The sequence below is a fragment of the Setaria viridis genome, chromosome 4 (assembly GCF_005286985.2).
Source record: "Setaria viridis chromosome 4, Setaria_viridis_v4.0, whole genome shotgun sequence".
NCBI lineage: Eukaryota > Viridiplantae > Streptophyta > Magnoliopsida > Poales > Poaceae > Setaria > Setaria viridis.
Genome location: NC_048266.2, coordinates 17,497,760 through 17,520,874, shown reverse-complemented (window position 1 = coordinate 17,520,874; position 23,115 = coordinate 17,497,760). Strand labels below are relative to the sequence as shown.

Here is a 23,115-nt window from a genome sequence, read left to right as displayed (position 1 = left end):
TGATCTAACCCTTAGACTTAAGGAATAACTGCACCGAGATCCTCAGATTTAATACAGAGGAGTCCTCGGAATTTTACACAGATACCCTCGGTCAAAAGAAAACGACACAACCGAGCCCTCGGGCGAGGCGGATAGCACTCGGGCGATTCGGGCGAGGCGGACAGCACTCGGGCGAGCCACGTGAGGCGGACAGCACTCGGGCGAGGAAGACAAGGGTTGGCCGAGACGAACAGGGGTCGGGCAAGATGGACAAGGGTCAGGCGAGACAGACAAGGGTTGGCAGCTTACCTCCGGTCCTACAGGCAAGGTCTTGGGGTCAGGAAGAAACAAGCCGAAGTGGAACAGTGGAAGGCGGTAAGTTTCGGGCGGAAAGGGGAGCTCCACAGAGCGCTCAGGCGGCGGCGCTTTGAGCGTGAAGCAGAGGAATGTGTGGCGACGAGTGCGATGGAGAAGAACAAAGTAAGCAGTACGACAAGGGCGGTGGTAGCGAAAGGAACTCCGGTAAGAGGCTTCGGTACCCCTTTTATAGCTGCGCGGAAGTGCTCGGAGGAAGGGAACGAGCTCGAGCAGCGAGAGGATAAGATCGAGGGAGAAAAGAGTGCTCTGCCGCGGCGGCGATTGGTCGACGCCTCCATTGGCGAGCTCGAGCGCAATCTTGCCCTGGTTGGGCAGCAAGGATTTGGGGCTGGGGCGAAGCGGGTTTGCCGGGCACACGGAGTTTCTTGGTCTGCGCGCACGTATGGTCGCGGCCATCCATGGCTGCGGTTCCATTGGCGGACAGGAGAGAGGGAAGGGCATTGCAGATGAGGACGCTACAGGCGAGGTGACAAGGAGAGCGGTGACGCGAGCATGCGCAGGACTAGCGGCTCTGTCGGAGCACGCTACTGGCGGGGCGGTGGAGGAGTTGTCACTGCCTGCGCGGCGGTTGGCGGAGGCGGTAGCATCGCGGGGCGCGCGCGCGGGCAGCACGACTGAGGTGTGACGGGAGGGCCGGAAGGCATTGGGGCGCACAGCCAGGGATTCGGGTGAGACGGATGCGCGCGGGAGGTGAGGCCTTGGGCGAGACGAGATGGGGCGGAGGGGTCTGCAGGGCGCTTCTGCGCGCGTCTGGGAAAGGGGCGTGCTGATCTATCTTCTCGCGGCCGGTGACTAGGTGAGGCGGCGCTCGCTGGTGAGGTCACGCCACGTGGCGGCAGCGCTCTGAGGCGCGGCGCACGCGCTCTCTGGCGTTGTCTGGCTGAAAGATCCGCGAGATCCTTCGCCGGGCCCATCTTCAAACCTCTAGATCTCCCATTTTCCAAACTGAGCCACGTTCACTCCCTTTACAAGAGTTGTAGCACACGGAACAAGGTCCAACTTTTGCAAAAAGACCAAGTCCAAAAACACGGTGGATTTGGAGATTCAAAGCTCCAAAGTTTGGAGGAACACTGGTTTCAGGACTTAGAGAAAAACGGCGATTTTGCTGGTTTTCGGGGTCAGGGCTGATTTGAGCTGCAAATTTGGGAAGCTTCGGAGGTGAATTGGACAAAGGTCCAATTAACAAAGTTGTTGTAGGAATGTAGCTCTCCAACTTTTACTAAAGGACTTCCTGATGTTCTGCTCAACTTTCAAACGATAAACCCTCCTTAAGGTGCTAGGTCCGGTTGAGTTCCAGACTTAGCCGGAATTGGCTAAAGAGGCTGAGTTGACCAAACTAGGGAACTTTGACCTGGATTTTGAAGGCTTTCGGGGCAGATTTCGAACTTGCTCCTTAAAGCAAAGTTGTTAAGGCCCCGAAGCTTAAAAACTTTGGTATAGGGCTCAGCTCAAGATGGCATTGGAAACCTCTAGATAGAGAGCCCTAAAGCTTGGACTTTGCCAAAAAGTTGCCAAAGCTCTTCTCTAAGCACAAAGGACTTGCTCTTACGATTAAAACACCTGTTTAAGCACCCAGGCTATTACAGCGTCGGGAGATGATCCGCCGGAGAAGAAAAGCTTTTGAGCTCGGGAAGAAGAAGCGGCAGAGGAGGCGAGTATTTAAAGGACGGCTCGAGAGAATGGTAAAGGCGGGATTTTTACCGTGCCGTCTGCGCGAATTTTGGGAAGAGCGATTGCCTACGGGCGCGTCGTTCAAAAGAATCGCAATCATCAGGGAGAAGACTCCGGGGTGAAAAGAAGTTTTGCCGCGTTTACTGTTGCGTTTTCTTTTGAGAAATAGTCAGAGTTAAAAAAAATCGGAGCAAAAGATATGTTTCACTCCGAAACTGGGGGGCATGTGTTGACACCGGATTTTGACACGTGTTTGGATCGGCGTCAAAGGAGAGGAAGGCGGTCCACGTGGCAGGCAAGAAGCTACAGTTGGGAATCGGTCGATTAGAGCTATAGTGTTTCGGCCGATTGGATGAAGGAGTCAATAAAGGATGGCCGATTGGGAGCCAGAACGGCTTGGCCGATGTGGGCCGAAAGTGGGTCAGAGTGATGATTAGCCAAAGATGAAGATTGGCCCGTGGGGAAATAATAACCAACTCCGATGCGGGTTGCATTCGTTTGTAAATATTTGTTATCTTTAAATTAGAGATAGATCCTAGTCGGTTAAGAAATCAGTTGTAATAGGGTATAAATAGCTGCCTCGTAAGGCTTGTAAAAGACAATACATCAATCAACAATACAAATCTACTTTTTCTACGTTCTTTACTTTCAAGTCGGTGACTTCGTCAAATTCCTTTTCTTTTCACGAGTTCGTGCAAGTTGGCAGGGCTGCATCGACATGACCTCCGACCAATTTGTAAGTTCCATTTATCAAGTAATATCTAAGCTTTAACTTCAGGCGCATCGCTGTCGTTTCATTTAGATTTATTCACCAGTTATCGATATTAACTAGAATTATAGGTGTTACCTGTTGTTTTAGTTTTATCACCAGTTATCCAGCTTGAGACACGAACTGTTGGCTTTTCATCATTACTTTTATTTATCATCATATAGCCGATTAGATCTGTTCCAAGTGTTACTTTTGTAGCATTGTTTAGGTTGCTCTAGTAGTTTTTCTTTACATTTGCTACATGATCATCGGTTGTTCTATAGCCGATCATCTACACAGTAAATTGGCCGATTCGCTGATACGCTTTTCGAGACAGATCGGAACCTTAGCCGATCAAAACCCCTAAAATTTAATACTTTTCTTTCCTTGTCAATCAACAGGTCAGATTGACTGGCACGCCGCACGAACTGCACCAGGGCAATAACCCGAACAGGAGCTAAGCAGATTCACCCAGGTCGTGTGTCCGACGCTGAGAGTCATCAGCCGATTTTTAGCGTCAACACCCTACATCCATCAACTCGGCACTCGACTTCGCTCTGCGCGTATGGCTCCGCGTTCGCTCAGATTTTCTTCTTTTTTGAGCACTATGTAGCCTCTCTTTCACCAAGACGCCATCGCAGCTTCAGCCGACTACATTCCAGGCTTCACTGTGATAACCTCAAGTACCCGTTCGCCTACACATCGCTCAGGGGCTTGAGGGATATGGGTACCCCATGGGTCCCTACCGACAAGGATACTAGCAGTTCCTGACAAGTGGGCCCGCTCGACCAAGGCGTGCGGGCCAAGGGTATAAAGATATTTGGAGTACATGCCAAGGAGGTCGGGCGATTCAAATCAGCCCGGATATTGCGGGATACGTATTGTAATCCGACTCAGATCACCTTCCATGTAACTATCAAGTAGATTAGATTCAAACCAACTTGTAACCCTATATTGTCAACCTATATAAGGCGGCCAAGGGCGCCCCCGGAGGGCAACCCAATGTTTCTTAATCCTCAAGCATTACAAACCACCAAAATACAGGATGTAGGTATTACTCTCTGGAGGTTCGAACCTGTCTAAACCTTCGTGTTCTCATGATTACCTTCGAGTTCTTGATCTCACAATCGTCCCTGCCTACAAATCTACCACTTGGGTACCCCCTAGTGGACTATCAGCCTACTAAATCTGACACTTCCATATAGAAATTCAAGATTGAAGGACATGAGACTGAGTTAAATGAGGCTTCAGTACATTCTAGCCGCATGGCAGTCTTTGGGTACCTTTGAAGATTCAACCAGATGTACTCGAAGAGCACAAAAACTAGTCGATTTACGGACCTCAAGGACTTCCCAATAAGGTAGCTCCCAAAATATAGACTTCTTCTTCCACATGGGTGCATGTCCATCCTCGTCATTCGGAATAGATTCGCTACCAGAGCCCTTGCCAAAGACTACCCTCACATCCTTTATCATAGAAAATACATGTTTACCATTACGGTGAACAGGCTTAGTACGTTTTTCTTCCTCCCCTTCAAAATGCTTCCCTTTCTTTCTTAACAGGTGCTTAGCAAGAAGAAATTGATAATGACCCATACACACGACCTTCCTACAGTATTTCAAATACATGCTACAAGTATCATCTAAACAGTGCGTGCAAGCTCGATATCCCTTTTTTGTCTGTCCGGACAGATTACCAAGCGTCGGCCAATCATTGATGGTTACGAACAACAATGCTCATAGATTATAAGTCTCATTTTCATCCTCCTTCTACACACGTACACTTTCTTCCTTCCATAACAGTAAAAGTTCATCAACCAACGGTTTTAGGTAAACATCAATGTCGTTGCCAGGTTGTTTTGGGCCTTGGATAATTACCGACATGATAATGAACTTCCGCTTCATGCATATCCAAGGCGGAAGGTTGAACATACGTAAAGTCACAGGCCAAGTGCTATGACCACTACTTAACTCACCAAATAGATTGAATCATTTATCCTTAAACCAAACCGTATGTTCCTTGTATCCTTTTCAAACTCGCTAAAATTTTCTATCAACAGTTCTCCACTAGGACCCATCAGCGGGGTGTTTGATCATTTCATCTTGCTTACGTTCTTTTTTGTGCCAACGCATCAACTTTGTATGTGCCTTGTTTCTGAACAAACGCTTCAATCGTGGTACTACAGGTAAAAATACCACATTACCTTCGCAGGAACTTTCTTCTTGCTGACCTGCCCCTCAACATCACTCAGGTCATCTCGCATGATCTTATAATGCAGCACTTCGCACATAGAACAAGTCTCCAATTTCTCATATTCATGACCGCGATAGAGGATACAGTCATTAGAACATGCATGTATCTTTCGTACCTCTAAACCCAGAGGGCAAACAACCTTTTTTGCTTCGTACGTTGAGGACGACAATTCGTTCCCCTCGGGAAGCATGTTCTTTATAATTTTCATTAACTCATCAAAATCCTTATCAGAAACTCCATTTTTTGCCTTCCATTGTAGCATTTTCAATGTGGTACCCAACTTTTTGTGCCTCTATTTGCAATCTGGGTCCAACAATTTCTTATGATCATCTAACATACGCTCGAACTTTTTTGACTCCTTCACATTCTCGCAGTCTTCCTTTGCATCTCGCAACACCTGACCTAGATCATCGATAGGATCTTCTGCCTCGCCTATCTCTTCTTTAGCCTCGCCCATTGGAGCATCTGCAAAAACACCTCCTTCAATCCAATCAGGAATGTTGTCATCTTCTTCATCATCATCATCTTCCATGATAACTTCTCTTTTGATGTGCTTGATCCAAACAAAATAGTTAGGCATGAAGGCAGAACTATATATGTGGGCATGAATAGTCTTTCTGGATGAGTAATCTTTCTTATTTTTGCAAATTCTGCATGGACAATAAATGAAACCGAACAGATTCTGCCACATCGAGAAAACCACGCAAACCATTAATGTACTCCATGGAGCGTTTGTCTGCGTTGTACATCCATTGCCGATTCATCTACAAAGTATTACCAAACAAAAGATATTCTAATCATTCATATAATTATACATGAAACATAACAAACATGATACAAATACCATTAAACTCAAATGTTGCTGAAAGTTTAGATAGAAATACACAAATTTAAATTTCAAACCCAAACAATATGATATACTACGACTAACTCAAATGTTGCTGAAAGTTTAGGTAGAAATACACAAATTTAAATTTCAGACCCAAACAACATAATACACTATGACAAAGCATCCACTGAGTACTATCTAGGAGGACTTTAAGCATCCTTGGGCAGCGAAAATGAAGATTTCACTGACCTAGCCTCATCCTGTGGTTTAATTGTGCATCTTGCGACGGCAGTACTTAGTGGACCTGAAACCCCCGGGACTGGCGGTGGAGCATAACAACCACCAAAAGGAGCTTTCTAACCCGCCGCAACAGCATTTTCATGACACCTTTGTAAATAACGAAACAATGTTTTCTCTCACGTGCTCATTTTCTTGGGCTTATCATGAGGGGCAACTATGGTTTTCCCTTGCCGCGAGAGGAACGACGATGGCCCCCAGCATCGCCAGTACCTCCAGCAGCAATAGCCATCTTTTTTACCCCAATTTATTTAGTTCATATTTGCAATTGACTAAACTATGAACAAATTATATATTTTCCCCACAATTTATTTAGCTCATATTTGAAAAGTTCTAAGCTATGAAATTATTCCTCTAACCTTATATCAATTTCATTAACTAATACGGAACATAGCATCCAAAAAATTGTAGCTTATTCTAAAATATTATAAATATGAGCTCTAAATAACACATGTATATAAATCAAAAATTTCTCCATTGTCGACTTTACCGGCCACATTGGACGGTACCAACACAGCAACACCACGTCGAACCCGGTGCACAGTCGACACCAATATGGTATCATCCCTTGCGGCAGCCTTCGGGCTCGACTTTGTACTTGTTGCTATACCAGTAGACACCGTCGCGGCGGCGGTCGGGCTCGACGTACAAACATTCCTTGGCCGCCCGCCATGCTGCCCGCACGATGGGCGTGGAGTCGAACTGGTAGTACTCGCCGAGGACCGGGCGGATCGCCCTGGTGGCCTCCTTGGCGTGGTAGTGCGGCATGGACGGGAAGAGGTGGTGCACGACGTGCGTGTCGGCGATGTTGTGGAACGCGCCGTTGAGGAAGGCGCCGTAGTCGCGGTCCACCGTGGCCAGCGCACCGCGGAGCCAGTCCCACTCGCCGGAGTCGTAGCGCGGCACCGCCGGATCCGTGTGGTGCAGGAACGTGACGAGCACCAGCCACCCGTTCACCACGAGCAGCGGCGCGCCGTACACGCGCGCCACCGTCCAGAACCCGGCCGCGGCCGAGAGGCGGTGCAGCGCGAGCGAGAAGGCCAGGACGCCGGCGTCGGAGACGACGACCTGCGCGCGCTCCCGGGCCGTGGAGAAGATGGGCGAGTAGGGGTCGTAGTGGTTGGCGAGACGCGGGTACGGCCTGCCGGTGATGTTGCAGGTCAGGTAGAGCGGGAACCCGACGACGAGCACGAGGGCGAGGACGGCGAACCGGACGGGGGCGCAGCTATGGATCGCGCCGGCGTACCATGGCAGCTCGGACCTGCGCCACGGCACGAACACCTCGTCGCGGTCGAGGGACGCTGAGTTTGCGTGGTGGCGGCGGTGGCTGTGCTTCCATGAGAAGTAGGGCACGAGGAGCGCCGTGTGGAGCGCGAAGCCGACGGCGTCGTCCAGGGCCGCGTGCTCCGAGAAGGCGTGGTGGCCGCACTCGTGCGCGAGCACCCACACGCTGTTGAGCGCGCAGCCCTGCGCCGCCCAGTACAGCGGCCACGCGGCGAGCCGGAGCAGGCCGCCCGCGGGGAGCGCCGGGATCACCCGCAGGGAGAAGTAGAAGAGCGCGGCGACGGCGGCGAGGTCGCGAAAGAGGTAGGCAGAGGACCTGGCCACGGAGCGTCGGAAGCAGTGCGGCGGGATGGCTCGCTTGATGTCGGCGAGCGTGAACGGCGGCTTGTCCGCCAGGGAGCGTTTGGGCGCTGGCGCACTGGCGTCGACGGTGATCCTGCCGCCATTAGCGCGCACTGGTTGCTGCATGCTAGCTATCTAGGAGAAGAATCGCAGTGTCCCAATCAGCGAAACTGGAAGGGATAGATGATTCTGAAGCGATAGAACCTCAAGTATTTATAGGCCCAGCAGGATCCTTGTCTGCCTTCGCTGAAATCCACGCTTTTGTCTGCTAGTCATGCACCCTCTGATTGTCCGCCTGCTCGATGTACGTCACTTTCCCTATGCTAAACTGCTAATCTCGCAATCTCAGTGGTTATTTCTTTGCAGCATTGCTGCAATCCGGATGCCACGCAGACGTAGCCCCCGCCTGTCGATCTCAGTGATTTTACCCGATCTGCCTTCCGCTTGGAGATCGAGAAAAGCCTCTCTTTCAGCTTGCTTCTTCGAGCCGGCTTCTCCTTGAGATGCATCGATCAAGCCGACCCTTTGGTCGATTGCGCCGTGATCTCTCCCTCCGTTCTCGAGGAGATCGATAATGCTGCCGTTGCCTAGTTCATGGACCCGCAGTGAAAACGAAATCCGTATTGCGGTATTTGAACAAAAATGAAGAAGGCCAGATGAACTAAGACTTGGTCACGTAGTAATCTAATAGTAGCACCAAAAGGAAGATGTAGTTTTCATTGACACGCACGTAGAGTCCTCAGCTCGTGGACAGACGGCCAGCTGGTAAATGGAGATTAAGGGTGCGTTTTGCAGAGCTCCCAGAGCTGATTCTCTGTTGAATTTAGCAGGAACTCTGCCGAACCATTTTTCAGAGAGAAGTGATTCTCTGTTGATTCTGTGGAGTGATTCTCTGAAATGAACTAAGAGGGCTACTCTTGATTCTGTGAAGTGATTCTTCATCCTGATTCTAAATGTTTATATTAGAGAATCAAAGAGAATCACTTTCAACCACAGAATCACTTCTATTAGAGAATCAGATCAAATAATCGGTACTAAAAGGGTATTAAAAATAAAAACCCATCGGCCTGAGCCCGAGCCGCACCCTGCTGCTGTGGACAAGCTGCATCCCACCGGCCGCCACCCTTACCCACATCGCCACCCTTGCCTCCCGCCGCTGCCCTTGGGCCCCACGCCCCCGCCGGCCGCTTGGCCCCTCGCCGGAGACACGCCCCGCCAGGCACTTGGCCCCTCACCGGCGGTCGAACCGAGTGAGAGGAATTGAGGGATAGGGGAAAGGGACACACCTGGATCCAGATCCCCGCTTGCCGTCGCCCGCAGCTGCGCCCACCATCGACGCCGTTTGCAGCTTGCTCCCGGCCGCGCCCGCTGTCGACGCCGCCTGCAGCCCGCTCCTAGCTGCGCCCGCCATCGTGGCCTGCAGCCCGCACGCCGCCATCACCTAAGCCCGCGCCGCCGGACCTCACATTGCACGCCACTGCCTCACCTCGCCCCACCGCTGCTCCTCACTGCCGATGAGGGGCGAACGGAGGGGGGTGAGGGGAGGCAGAGGAGGTGCCGGCCGGCCTCGAGAGTGAGAAGTGGAGGGAGGGAGGGAGAGAGGTGGCGGCCATCGCTAGGGAGGGAGGGGCCACCCGCCATCGCCGGGGGGAGCTGAGAGTAGAGGGGAGAGGGAGAGGGCGAAGAGAAGAGGGAGAGGGTGAGGCCAGGTGAAGAGGTCCAAGAAGATAAGATGGGTGAAGCCAGGCGGAGGAGAAAGGGCCTGATTTATGGGTGACCTCCTTTAGTAACGGTTGGGAGTTTCAACCGGTACTAAAGGTCACCCATTAGTACCGGGTGGAGCCTCCACCTGGTACTAAAGGCACATTAGTACCAGGTGGAGGCTCCACCCGGTACTAACGGGTGACCTTTAGTACCGGTTGGGAGCTTTAGTACTGGGTCCTGGATATTTGACTAAGTGTGGGTGAGTTGGACCGATGAAAACGTCGGGTTCTTTTAGGGGGGTGTATGTGACACCCGGTCCAAATTTGGATGGCCTAGTAGTAGCCCATAGTGCAGGTGCGTATGTTTAGTACTATAGTGCTAGCTGAGAAAGGTGGAGCCAACTTATTAGCCTTTGTCCACCAGCTATAGCACCTTCGGATTAACTCTATTACCCGAAGCGAGGACGAAAGTGTAAGCATGGTGTTATGTGTACGCGTGCCCGCCGCTTGAAAGGGCTGGGCGGTGTGGCTTTGAAGGACGGGGTGTTGAAAAAGTGACCTTTTAGTACAAGGTAGTGTTATCACTTGGTACTAAAAGGCTTCTGAGTCAAAATGTGACTGGTATTAAAGCATGGAACGAAATGTTATTTTTCTAGCAGTGGGTTTCAAACAAGGCAAGGCTGATGCAATCAACCAATCATGTGATCAACATAAATTCAAGCAAAAAACAATATTAAATGAATAACGGTTTCGACTACAATTAAGACACTAGTAATAACAGGAACGGATATGATCCAAATAACTCTAGATAGAGCACTAGAGGCAGATTATATTTTAAAAAAATTTCAAAATGAAAGTGATCATGTGAAACAACACCATCTTGACGCAAGGGTTTCCACGAGAAGTCTATCTTGATGGGATCATTCCACCGGTCAAATGACCCTCTACTTGTGGTGGTGTAAGTTCGGCCTTGGAGCCATGCATTCAACTGTTAGTGGGCCCCACTGGGAGCGAGACCATGTTGGCGGCATCATTGGGGTGGAGCTGTGGAGGACAGAGGAGCCGTATGAAAAGTGAGCTACTAGCTTCATAGCACACGGTGCGGGAGGCAGATCGACCGGCACCCTCATACATAATCAGAGGGCGTGGGAGAGGGGGTCCCATCCTCTGTGCCCGTCTTTCTTCCACTCCCGCTCTCTTGCTCACGGAACATTAGCAACAGGGTGGGAGACGAGACGACAGAACGCGCGCGATGAAGGCGAACGTCGAGGAAGCTCTCCTGGACGTCGACGCAGACCAACCCGGGAAGCACCTGGGGGTGCGTGAGGAGGTGAAGAAGCAGCTATGGCTGGCGGGGCCGCTGATCGCCGGCGCGCTGCTGCAGAACGTCATCCAGATGATCTCCGTCATGTACGTCGGCCACCTCGGCGAGCTTCCCCTCGCCGGCGCCTCCATGGCAAACTCCTTCACCAGCGTCACCGGCTTAACCGTCCTGGTAAGCACATATTCACCTGGCTCACGCGCATCCACGCCCAACGAAACTCCTTTGCTTGAACTTTTGGTTGCACAAATTCGATTTTGAGATCTTGTGCCCTGAATTTGCTAGCAAATCATTACTTGCTGCACTAGCTCAAATTAAATTGAGTCTGTCTCCTCAGCAGGTGACTAAGGAATTGTGTTTAATACTATGTGCTAAACTTTAGTAGTGTCATATCGGATGTTCGGATGCTAATTAGGAGGATTAAGCATAAGCTAATTCGCGAGACGAATCTATTAATCCTAATTAATTCTTCATTAGCAAATGGTTACTGCAGCACCACATTGTCAAATCATGGACTAATTAGATTTAATAGATTCTTTTTACGAATTAGACTCCATCTAATTTTATAATTAGTCTATATTTAATACTCCTAATTAGCATCTAAAAATCCAATGTAACATGTGCTAAATTTTTAGCGCATGTATCCAAACACCCACTAAAGAAACGCTAGCTAGTCAGTTTTCCTCCGCAAACGCGTCCAGCTGTTACTGCAGCACCCCGCTTCCACCTAACGGGTCCACCACCTGTCTGGTGCACTCGTTAGGTCTCTTTGGCTGCTGTTGACCACGGAGTAGTTTACGACAATATCACACAACAGGCCAAGAATCATGTTTGAATTTTGATACATTAACGGATCAAAACTTTCAAAAAAAATTTCAAGAAAACAGCATATATATATCCACTGTTTGTCCGTCCGTCCAATTTTTACACCGATTTCACTCAAAATTGAAAAAACAATCCTAGGTTATTGACTGCATTTACAGGAACACAAATTCAAAATTTGAAGAAAGATACATGTCGAAGTTACTATGTGTGCATTTCCTAAACTCATTTCACGCATTCAAGTAGCAATGTAGCATCATCAGTGACTTTTCACTGGGCAAATATCCCCTAGCAAAACTATTAAAAGGGCCTTCTGGGATGGAGATTCGTCAGCACAGCTTATCATTAGAATTCACAAACCATGCATTCATACCTATGCACCTGCATGACACTTGAAAAACAAGTAAATGCAAATATAAAATATAATATAAACATCTTTCAAATCCAAACCTGATGTATCCTCCCTCTGGGTACATATATATGCCCATGACTTTTATCCCTCTATAAATAAATGGCTAAATAATGCACAGACAGGAAAGAAATCAAGAGAATATTTACAGTAAAAAAAACAAAATTATAGCACTACATTACGCTATAATTCTAGTATAAGTAAGTTATGATTTTATAGTTAAACACAAATTACAAACTTCATTCTGCATCATGTTATTTTTAGGACTGGTGGGCGACACATTACCAATCTACTGACTAGAAGTGATAATTTATCAATCTAGAATTCAGGTAAATATCTAGCATGAATAGAGAAAGAAATTATAGATCATACAAATGCATGGGTAAAAAGAAAGCAAACGAACAGATTTGGATATCTTTACCTGAGTTCTCCCATCATCAAATCCTCAACCGCTCTCTTGCAACACCAAGAAATGACACGTACATAGGCAGAAAGAAAACAGTGAGATCTAGAATAGAACACGAGGAAATGAAACAAGCACACAGACAAGGTAGAAAAAGAAGGGAGAACTTAACAAAGCAGACACACAATGAACAAAACTGTTTACACTGGTTGTCGCTATCTTAACAAAGCAGGACATCAGACCCAACTTGACACCGTGCCTCTCAACAAAATTATCTTTGTAATTAGAACACAGCTTCATCATGTTAGTCCACTTGTCTTTGTAATCAGAACACGACTTCTTCATGTTAATCCTATATATAGAATAACACACACAATAAACGAACATGCACAATATTGAGAAATACTGATGAGGGGTCATGTAGCAACCTTGTTAAGGGAACAGTGTTCAGCAAAAAGGAGAGAGAGATCAATTGAACATTCAAGAAAAGGTAGGTCAATTAAACAGCATAAATCACCAAGTGTGTCCAGCAATCATAGAAGAAGTAAAAGAGTCCTGCACAGAGAAAGGTACTAAGAAGTGCTAACAAGGTCTTGATATTTCAAATCTGGGATAACATGGAAAGGAAGGGCTCCGATGTATAGGTCGTTCTTCAAAATCCTGAATCAAGAAAGAAGAAAAACCTAAAAACTGGCCACGAATAAAGGAATCAGTTTCCTTTTAAGCATTTTTTTTTTGTATAAGTATGTAGGCAAGGACAACATATGCTCACTTTTAGCCCTAGACAAGCTTTGCCCTACAGAACACATCACTAAAATCCTATGGCTTGAAACATAGAAATATGTTTGAATCATGTGTGATTAAAAATTTTTTGTTAAATAACCAAAAAATCACACTACGATGTTAGGATATAATTCTGGTACAAGTTATGTGTGATTTTATTCTTTTTTGAACTAACATTGACAACAAATTGGAAGCTAAAGGATGACATGGAGCCTTGTTTATTATATTCATTGTCATACACACTAATTCATTTGGATTTAATTATACAAATACTAGCTGATTCCTCCCAGGCTCAGTATGCAAGAGAGTGTTAGGGACATTATGTGGTGTGCAGCCCACTCCCATGCATATCGCATTTAGATATGAAAATTGACCAAATCCAAAGCTAACAACAAATGGAACTTTACAGGACACAAGTCACAAACAATAAGACCAAGAATCCCCAAAACTGAAAACAAGTAGACCATAAATTGAACGTATTGCACCACAAAATCAGCAGATACATGCTTAGCTGTTGTACCGCAAATTGATCCTATTATTCATGTGATTGTACATCTCTTTCTATCTATTTCTAATCAATATATATCGAAATAACAAAATATTGCACTACTACATGAAGTTGTATTTCTAGCACAAGTAATATATGATTTCATAGTAAAACTTGGAAAAAATGTAGGCTAAACCATCTCATAGAACAAAGGAACAAGAACATGCAATTGGCTACAGAAACACAACATTAGCAAATTGCACAGAACCATGTAAATATATCATAACATTAGCAAGTTCTATGCCAACTGAGAAACACACAAGCTAGTTCCTTTAACCTATACAAATTGAGGTTCAAAAACCAAGCTAAAGGAAAAAAAAACTAGTGCTTAAATGATTAGCTAATGAGCTTGAAAAGATGCACTACTGCAGATAAGTAACACTTCAAGAATCAAAATAACTGAAACCAAATTGAGCTGCCAATTTGGTTAGCCAAATTGAACTGAAGCTCTGGAAACAGATGCAATGCTAACTGAACAATTCAAGGTGCAGCTGTTAGATGAGACAAGGACAAACAAGATGTTTCAGCTGTTGCTAAAAACCAACCGAGTTGAACAGAGCAAAAGCTGATAATCTAACAAGTACTATTCAGTACCAAGCACTAATTATCAAGCTGTCAAGAACACAAGAAAAATCCACAAGAGCTACTGAATTGAAGTATCACTAATCAAAGTAATAACCAGATATTATGCTAAAATTTGGCCTTGGGCATGAGACTTATCCAGATTAGGGCAAGCCAAGCAAAAAGAGTAATTGTAGCTCATGCATTCAGGTTTCTCGACATGCAATGAATAGCTAACTGTTCATTCAAATAAACAAGCAACAGGTTGCTATGTGGACCACAGATCAATAAAATAGTTTGCCGGACTAGCACACTAAAACAGCAAGCAATAATTCTTCTGAGCTACAATTGCAAATACAAGTAACCAATAGAGTATTAGATAACCAAGGCAATGATTACTTATTGTTGAGCGAAAATGACACTCCACATACCTGATGACCAAACGCCTCACCGCACTTGTGCTGCTTACCTGCACAAGCTGAAAAACAGAGAAGAACACAAGCTGCAGCTGGAAAGAGAATCAGAGACAGGAAAAAAAAACTGCCGGTCTGCAGCTGTAGCAGATCAGACAATCCAATCTGGCACACAGATCCAAAGCTTCGCAGCAAATTGGCACGGCAACTAACAACTTCATAAAAATCTTAAGCTTCACAGGAAATTCAGACAAGCGCAGTCTGAATCGATTGATAGAACTGAGAAGTAGAACTGCTGTGCAGAGATCAACAGAAACAAACGGCTGATATTCTGCCTAAGAGCAGATCACAGCTCCGGATATAGAGGTGCAGCTGGTGAAAAATTCAGAGCCGAGCAAGACACAAACAGCAGTCCCAGGTCCACATCAGTCTGCCAAAACTCGATCTAAACAACTTCGATTCACGCGAAATTTAAACCACAAGCTCCTCTCAACAAGGGAAACAGATCCAGAAAGAAGAACTCCCAAAGATCAGGAAACCAGCATCAATTTTATGAGTTTTGGCAAACCCTAGGTGAAGGACAAAATTTGAAGAAACAACGAATTCGTGAAGCTTAAGTGGGGGATTCGCTAGGGGATCTCCTTGAACATGATCAAAAATATCCTAGCACTAATTTGCCAATGAAATTTGCCTCAAATTGCACTGAAATCTTACGAACGACAATACCCCAAAAAATCACTAGAAAATGACAGCCACCGCCGGCCCCTACCTTCGATGCGAGCGTTGGTGCCCCACCCCGACCCCTGCGACGACAGGAAAGACAACTTTCGGCTCTCCGATGGGGGTGGCGGCGCCCCGGTCCGACCTCCTGCGAACGAGAAGAGAGAGAGTGCTCCGAGTGACACTCATTTGGTTCCTTTGGCCTATTTTTAGCACGTGTCACATCGAATGTTTAGATACTAATTAGGAGTATTAAATGTAGATTATTTACAAAACACATTACATAAGTGGAGGTTAAACGGCGAGACGAATCTATTAAGCCTAATTAATCCATCATTAGCAAATGTTTACTGTAGCAACATATTGTCAAATCATAGACTAATTAGGCTTAATAGATTCGTCTCGCCGTTTAGCCTCCGCTTATGTAATAGGTTTTATAAATAGTCTACGTTTAATAGTTCTAATTAGTATCTAAACATTCGATGTGACGGGTGCTAAAAAATAAGCAAATAATCAAACCAGGCCTCAGCTGAACCAAAGCAAACAGCACTCACACTGACCCGTTAACAAATGAGCAACACATGAGCGGGCCCCATATCAGCTGACGGGTACAAACAAATGAAGGCGGACCCGATAATAACATAACTAACACTACAATCCATCTCGCGCGTCCATTGCCGATCCAACGCGCCATGGCGTCGACTGACGCAAATACAAGAAATCAGTCACCTGTTAAGGAGCAAATCTGAATTAAATTACTCCCGCTTGTACATACTTTCTTTTTTAACCTATTGCTTTCTATTTTAATATATATAATCGGAGCAACCTCTCATGTTTCATAAAAAAAATTAAATTACTCCCTCCGCTTTTTCAAAGATACTCCTATAATGCAGGAGCTAATTAGTTCAGAAATTAACTAGCTAGTTTCTTCTGAACGTCAGATATTTGATAACGAAGTTGGCACTTAAGTCCCTCGTTATCGATCGATGGAGTTTAGGGCACGTTTGGATGGAAGCCATCGCTCGCCCTTCCAATATTTTAGCGTTGACTCCTACGCCTTTCTCTGTTTGGATGGAGGCCCAAAATTGATGAGCCTACGCTACCGACGCCCACGCACGTTACTTTTTCTCACCAATCATGGACGAAATAAGGGCAGCTATTTTCTCTGCCAAATATTGGCGAGCCAGCGAATTGGCAGGGCATGCTTGCCCTTAATGTTTTGGTTTTAGTGTAAACCATTTTCCGAAGTGTCAGCGTCAAAGTGTCTTGCATTGTGCCTATTGTATGGACTCCAATAATGATCCGATGCTCCTGGAAGGAATCGGTGCTCGTAGCCTAAAAGATAGGGATGAATTAGACAACTTAAGGGGTGTTTGATCCTAGAGCTAAAGTTTAGTCCGTGTCACATCAGATATTCGGATGCTAATTAGGAAGATTAAACATGAGCTGATTACAAAACTAATTGCAGAACCCCTAGGCTAAATCGCGAGATGAATCTATTAAGCCTAATTAATCCATCATTAGCGAATGTTTACTATAGCACCATATTGTCAAATCATGGACTAATTAGGCTTAATGGATTCGTCTCGCGATTTAGCCTAGGGATTGTGAAATTGGTTTTGTAATTAGCCTATGTTTAATACTCCTAATTAATGTCCAAACATTCAATGTGATAGGGACTAAAGTTTTGCCCGGGGATCCAAACACCCCCTTAAAAACTTAACCTATGATTTCCACTACTTTGCATCAAAACATAAACTAGATCATACTATCTAGATGTGCAACTACGATTGATCTAGTGTGAAACCCTCGTCCCAAAATAAGTTTTGCAACCTATAGCCAATCCTATCAAGACTACTCTACGAAAGTAAAAGCCCACAAGTTGCAAATATGAAATGCGGAAATGTAAGGAGTGAATGAGAGGAAGCAAACTCTTGACACAAGGATTTATCCCGTGGTATTGATAGGCACTAACCCACCACTAGTCTATGTTGTTGAAACACTCACACAAGAGTATTGCTTCCCAGTTACCAAGTCTCTCCCAAGGTGCCCCTTGACTTGCCATAAAGGCTTGACCACTAAGGCTCACGCCAAGTCCCACGGTCACCTTGATGTCGTCTTCACTAAGGAGCTTCTCCATGAAGGAAGGGGGTCTCCACGTCTCCCGCATAAGGTCGTCGACGCCGCTCCATACCAAGCCGGAGGGTCGAAGACTTGCCGACGAGCCACCAAGGCTCCAAGGTGCCGGCACACCTCTTGTACAGTAGTGGTTCACTCTAGAACCTAATCACAAGGTTGGCACACCTTGCACTCACTCCTCTCTAGGCCTATCCTAGCACTAATCACTCTCTTAATCTTGTGCTAAGCCTTTGATGTAGCACTTAAGCACTTTTAGTGGCATGAATGTGTTCTTGATGAGTCTTAGATCTTCAATACCTCCCTTGACACTCCAGCAACACCAAATGGGCGAGTGGGAGTATAAATAGCCCCAAGGGCTCAAAGAGTTGTTGCTCCAACGGCTAGTAAAAAAGGATACCATCGGATGTTTCAATGGTCTATTTTTGACCTGCATCGGAGCATCCGGTGCAACTAGCCGTTGGACTCCCCACACCCAAATTCCTTAGAAATTTATCCGACGCTTTATCCGATGCCCCATCGGATCATCCGGTACCACTACTCACGTCACATAGCCATTGGATCCCCCTGATGTTATTGATTCGACGCTTTTCCCGATGGTGACATCATTGAACCTTCTATGTGATTTCGAAGTAAATATGCTTCGTCCGATGGTCAATTACATAGGGCATCGGAACATCTGGTGCTATAGGGTTTTTTCTGCCTGCTCAGCGAGTTGCTCCGACGCTTGTAAAATGACCCCCCATCGGATCATCCAGTGCACTTCAGATTTTTCCTGTTTTCCCCCGTTGTACCAATTGCTCCGATAATTAGTCCGACGCTTGCTTTGGTTGGCCATTGGAACATCCGATTGTGCATTTTTTCTTCTAACTCATCCAAATTAAGCACCAAAGATACCGTCACTTAGATGGTCTAGAATTATTCTATCTTTGGATTTTTTTCTATCATTTGGATGCTTCAATATCATAGAATAATCCTAGATATCATGACTTGGATACTCAAATATCATGACTTGGATACTCAAATATCATGACTTGGATACTCGAATATCATGACTTGGATATTCGAATACCATAACTTGGATGTCAAGAATACCATCATTTGGAGCTTGCCATGATTTGATTTGCATTCTTGGAATCTAGAAAACCTACAAGGTACATGCTAGACAAAGCATTAGCCTCAATAACTATGTTATCAATCAATCACCAAAATTACAAACTATGACTTAATGAGATCATGTTCGCTACACCTCCGGTTTGCATGCATCTTGCGACATTCCCCGAAATCGTCTATCAGTCTGTTTACATCTAAATTACTCCTATGCCGTCTTCTAGTGAAGGACTTTTCTCAAGCACCTGCTCGACTGTTCCCTCTGGTACACAAAGGAAAAAAATAAAATGGCAAATGAAAACAAAACAATCGTCCAGCATATGCCGCTGCCGCCACCGACTTTGGTAGTTCTCGTAGACATGTGTGGTGTCGTTCACACACTGAATTATTGCTCCACATCTTTTCTTTGGCCATCCTTGTTACAGTACTCCCTTCGTTCTAAAAAGAATGTAACTCGCACTTTTCGAGAAGTCAAACAGTTTCAACTTTAACCAAATTTATAAAAAACGTACTAACATTCATATCTTCAGATAGATTTAGTATGAAAATATATTGTATGATTAATCTATTATTATTTATTTTGTACCATTTAACTATTTTGTATAAATTTGGTTAAATTTAAAATTGGTTGACTTTTCGGATAGCAGGAGTTGCAATTTTTTAGGACAAAGGGAGTAGTTCACTGTCACCCGACACAGGTTGATAGTGGAACCTGGGTCTTGGAGGACCAAGGCATTATCATTGCTACGGTACTAGTATAGGATATAATTATTGACATTAAAGACGGTGTCATATTACCTCCCTATGTAATAGATGAACATAAATATCATATTTATTCTACTTTTTATTTTGGAAAATTAGTAGGTGAACATTTTGCAGAAAAAAGTAATGCATCTAGACACGTTCAAACACTAAACAGAAGGTGAAAGTTCCCTACTGCTGGTGGTGTAGCTGTGGTTTTATGGTATACATTCATGCTTCATTGATAGAGCAAATTCACCGAATCAACGTGTTAGGCATAGTGGTGCAAGTGAAAAAGTCTATTTATGTCATTGTAATAACTAAGAGTATCCATATTCTTACTAAAATCCAAACAGATGGTCTGGAATAAGTTGGGAAACATGTAAAAAAACAAAAATCAGTTCCACAGATATGCTACGTGATCCACTAGGTATGGGAAAAAGAACCAGATCGGTTCACTGGTTGGACCGGAAAAATCATGAACCAATGATCTGACTTGTTAGGTTTCAAATAAAAGGTCAGCCAGGCAATTGAATCGGTTGAACCGGCTGGTTTTTATATTTAATATCACATGTATTATGACATGTAATTATGTTTGCGTACATATATGATAGAAAACTTGCATATTTCCCATACAAATCATGAAAATTAATATTATATATTAATAAATAATGAACCACTACCGGTAGCCTGACCATTTTGATTTATGATCTTGGTTTTGGTTCTATGCCACAAGGTTCAAAAAACAGCCAAAAAAGATGTTACACACGTGTGCACGTAGAGGAATCCATCATGTTATGGCTAACTGCAAGGCATTTGCCTAATAATCAAATTTTAACATATTTTCTTTTTTCTTTTTTCTAAAATAAAATTTATAAAAAATCGGTAATAACCATCTAGATCCATTTAATTGGATGGTTCATATTCACTTCGGAGTACCATAGCAAATCAATCAGATTTGTTGTATCATGAACCAAGTCGATCAGCTCACAGTTTTGCCTGTCTTGACCAGCTTGGCATGGCAAGCGCTTTGGACACCCTGTGCGGCCAAGCCTACGGAGCCAGGCAGTACAACCTCCTCGGCATCTACAAGCAGCGCGCCATGCTTCTCCTCACCATCGTTAGCATCCCCCTCGCCGTCGTCTGGTTCTACACCGGCGAGATCCTCCTCCTGTTTGGCCAGGATGCGGACATCGCCGCGGAGGCCGGCGCCTACGCCCGGTGGATGATCCCGGCGATCTTCGGGTACGGCCTGATGCAGTGCCACGTCCGGTTCCTGCAGACGCAGAACATCGTGCAACCGGTGATGGCGAGCGCCGGCGCGGCCGCGGCGTGCCACCTGGTCGTCTGCTGGCTGCTCGTGTACGGGCTCGGGATGGGCAGCAAGGGCGCGGCGCTTAGCAACGCCATCTCCTACTGGCTGAACGTGGCCGTGTTAGCCGTGTACGTGAGGATTTCGAGTGCTTGCAAGGAGACATGGACCGGGTTCTCCACAGAGGCCTTCCGTGATGCGCTCAGCTTCTTCAGGCTAGCGATCCCATCCGCTCTGATGGTCTGGTACGTGATACATGTTTACAGTTTCTTGCATGATTTGATCACAAACTGACTGTACGTGGCACACATCATCGACAGTGACACTGTGTGCTAATAATGTTGCAGCTTGGAGATGTGGTCATTTGAGCTCGTTGTGCTCCTTTCAGGCCTTCTTCCCAATCCCAAACTGGAGACATCCGTTCTATCAATCAGGTTTGGTAAATTCAAGTTACTACAAATTTGATTTGGGTTATGCCATACCTCTTTGCTGAACAAGTATAGCTGCATATGTCACAGCCTCAACACTTCTTCCTTCGTGTGGATGATCCCCTTTGGTCTTAGCTGCGCCATTAGGTAACCTTCTGAAACAAATCCCTGGTACCTCTCCAGCTCCTCGTTCATGCCATCTTGTGAGGATCATATGGTACTCCCAGTGCAATGCAGCCAAGCTAATTGGCTGTGTCGACCTTGACTATCATGCAGCACTCGCGTCTCCAATGAGCTTGGTGCGGGACGTCCCCAAGCCGCCCGCCTAGCGGTGCGAGTGGTCCTGTTCTTGGCCGTTGCCGAAGGGCTGATCGTGGGACTGATCCTAGTGTGCGTGCGCTACATCTGGGGGCATGCCTACAGCGACGTGGAGGAGGTGGTGGTATATGTGGCCAGGATGATGCTGGTCATCGCAGTGACAATATTCTTCGATGGAATCATGACTGTTCTTTCAGGTACAGAGTTCCAAAAATTTAGCTGACGCATTTCTCTGTGGAAAGTATTCATATCTTGCAAGCAGAACATGGACTGCAGGAAGCTGTCCAGTTCCAATAGGAATTCAAAAACCCCTTCTAGAATGTTTTGATGCAACTGTAGGTGTGGCTAGAGGCTGTGGATGGCAGAAGATTGGTGCTTGCATTAACCTTGGTGCTTACTATATTGTTGGCATCCCGTCAGCATACCTCTTAGGTTTTGTCTTGTGTCTCGGCGGCATGGTGCGCTTTCTGTTTCCCTTGAATCCAAAAAAAATAAAAGCTTGTGTTTGCAGGTAAAGGTTAGTTTCCAGAAGTTTTTGTCTAATGGGAGTGCATATTACTGACAAATAGGGTCTTTGGATGGGCATCAACTGTGGGCTCTTGGTACAGCTCTTGCTACTCATGATTGTCACAATGTGTACTAACTGGGATAAAGAGGTATGTTGGATAAGATCAATTTTATTAGCTCTGCAATTGTATAGATAATTAAGTTACTTCCATCTCCATACATTTGGATTTGAAATAGAAAAATTGCTCGCACAATCGCATGATACATATTTGGAACTCTATCTACTATTTGGTATACAAATCTGATGCCTGATACTGAAAAGTTTGGTTTCCATGGTATACTATGCAATGAGCATAATACGTCTTGCTTATTCACAGTTATAATCTGGGCTTGCCAAAATAAGGGCTATTTTACACTTGATTAATAAGAGAATTTTGTACGGTTTTATTTTTCTTCAATAATGGCACCAACTATTTTATGCGTTCTTATATGCAAATTCATGTATGAAAGTCACCTGCTTTGTCAAACTTTGAATCCACAGGCCGCAAAGGCAAAGGACAGAGTGTTCAGTCCTCTTTCTTCCAATTTCGACACATGAAGACGTAAAAAGGGGGTGAAAATGGACCCGACAAATCCCGTCATGTTTTCTATATTCATCCCACCCGTTTTCGTATTTTGGGGGAAGCCTGAAGATGGGGCCAAAATGATTCTAGTGTTTTTTTTCAACTGTTTTTGTATTTTCCATTTATTCAGAAATCACTTTTTAACTACCTTTCTAGCTTCCTCAGTTAATTCATTTATGTGAAAGGGAGTTTGAGATTGCCATGAACCATTGAACTATATCTATGTGAGTGTGTATTTATGCTGGTGAGGCTATATATCTGTGTTTTAGAATTACGTTTGAGTTGGATGTGACCTTGTACAATGAACTATGAGTCGGTGTTCCCTTTGTCCTTTTGGTTCCCATTGATTTCGTTGTCTTCCCTTTCCTTTGAGTTCATTTTCTACATCATGCAAATCCCATCATGTTCATGTCCGATCCTTACCTTCGTTTCTATTTTCAAGACAAAGTATGAAAATGAAAATAGGAGATGGGTTTT

General features: G+C 45.3%; 2 protein-coding genes and 1 long non-coding RNA gene across 4 annotated transcripts; 1 reads left to right on the top strand and 2 right to left on the bottom strand.

Annotated features, from left to right (window-relative positions):
* Positions 1–6,716: 6,716 nt before the first annotated feature.
* Positions 6,717–8,202, bottom strand: LOC117853495 (fatty acid desaturase DES2). The gene has a single exon (XM_034735839.2). The coding sequence runs from the start codon at positions 7,905–7,907 to the stop codon at positions 6,717–6,719; it is 1,191 nt and encodes a 396-aa protein (XP_034591730.1). The 5' UTR covers positions 7,908–8,202.
* A 2,386-nt stretch (positions 8,203–10,588) lies between these two features.
* LOC117852383 (protein DETOXIFICATION 16) lies at positions 10,589–22,891 on the top strand. Of its 2 annotated transcripts, none has more exons than XM_034734459.2 (8): positions 10,589–10,979; positions 20,463–21,007; positions 21,110–21,196; positions 21,281–21,337; positions 21,467–21,705; positions 21,827–21,966; positions 22,078–22,164; positions 22,557–22,891. In XM_034734459.2, exons 1-8 carry the CDS (start codon positions 10,737–10,739, stop codon positions 22,611–22,613), a joined length of 1,455 nt encoding a protein of 484 aa, XP_034590350.1. In that variant the 5' UTR covers positions 10,589–10,736; the 3' UTR covers positions 22,614–22,891. The 2 variants fall into 2 exon arrangements, with proteins under 2 accessions (XP_034590350.1, XP_034590351.1); XM_034734460.2 differs by having other exon boundaries at positions 10,591–10,979; positions 21,848–21,966.
* LOC140222495 (uncharacterized) lies at positions 11,679–15,733 on the bottom strand. Its single transcript, XR_011898027.1, has 2 exons — positions 15,513–15,733; positions 11,679–14,808 (listed from the first exon to the last, which is right to left on the bottom strand). It is a non-coding gene; the product is annotated as an uncharacterized lncRNA (long non-coding RNA).
* Positions 22,892–23,115: the final 224 nt, after the last annotated feature.

Excerpts from the sequence above, each read along its gene's own strand:
- LOC117853495 (XM_034735839.2), bottom strand. The coding sequence starts at position 7,907 with ATGCAGCAACCAGTGCGCGCTAATGGCGGCAGGATCACCGTCGACGCC.
- LOC117852383 (XM_034734459.2), top strand. The coding sequence starts at position 10,737 with ATGAAGGCGAACGTCGAGGAAGCTCTCCTGGACGTCGACGCAGACCAA. Across the intron at positions 21,338-21,466 it reads GGTCTTAGCTGCGCCATTAG|CACTCGCGTCTCCAATGAGC; the intron begins GTAACCTTCTGA and ends ACTATCATGCAG. Across the intron at positions 22,165-22,556 it reads GTACTAACTGGGATAAAGAG|GCCGCAAAGGCAAAGGACAG; the intron begins GTATGTTGGATA and ends TTGAATCCACAG.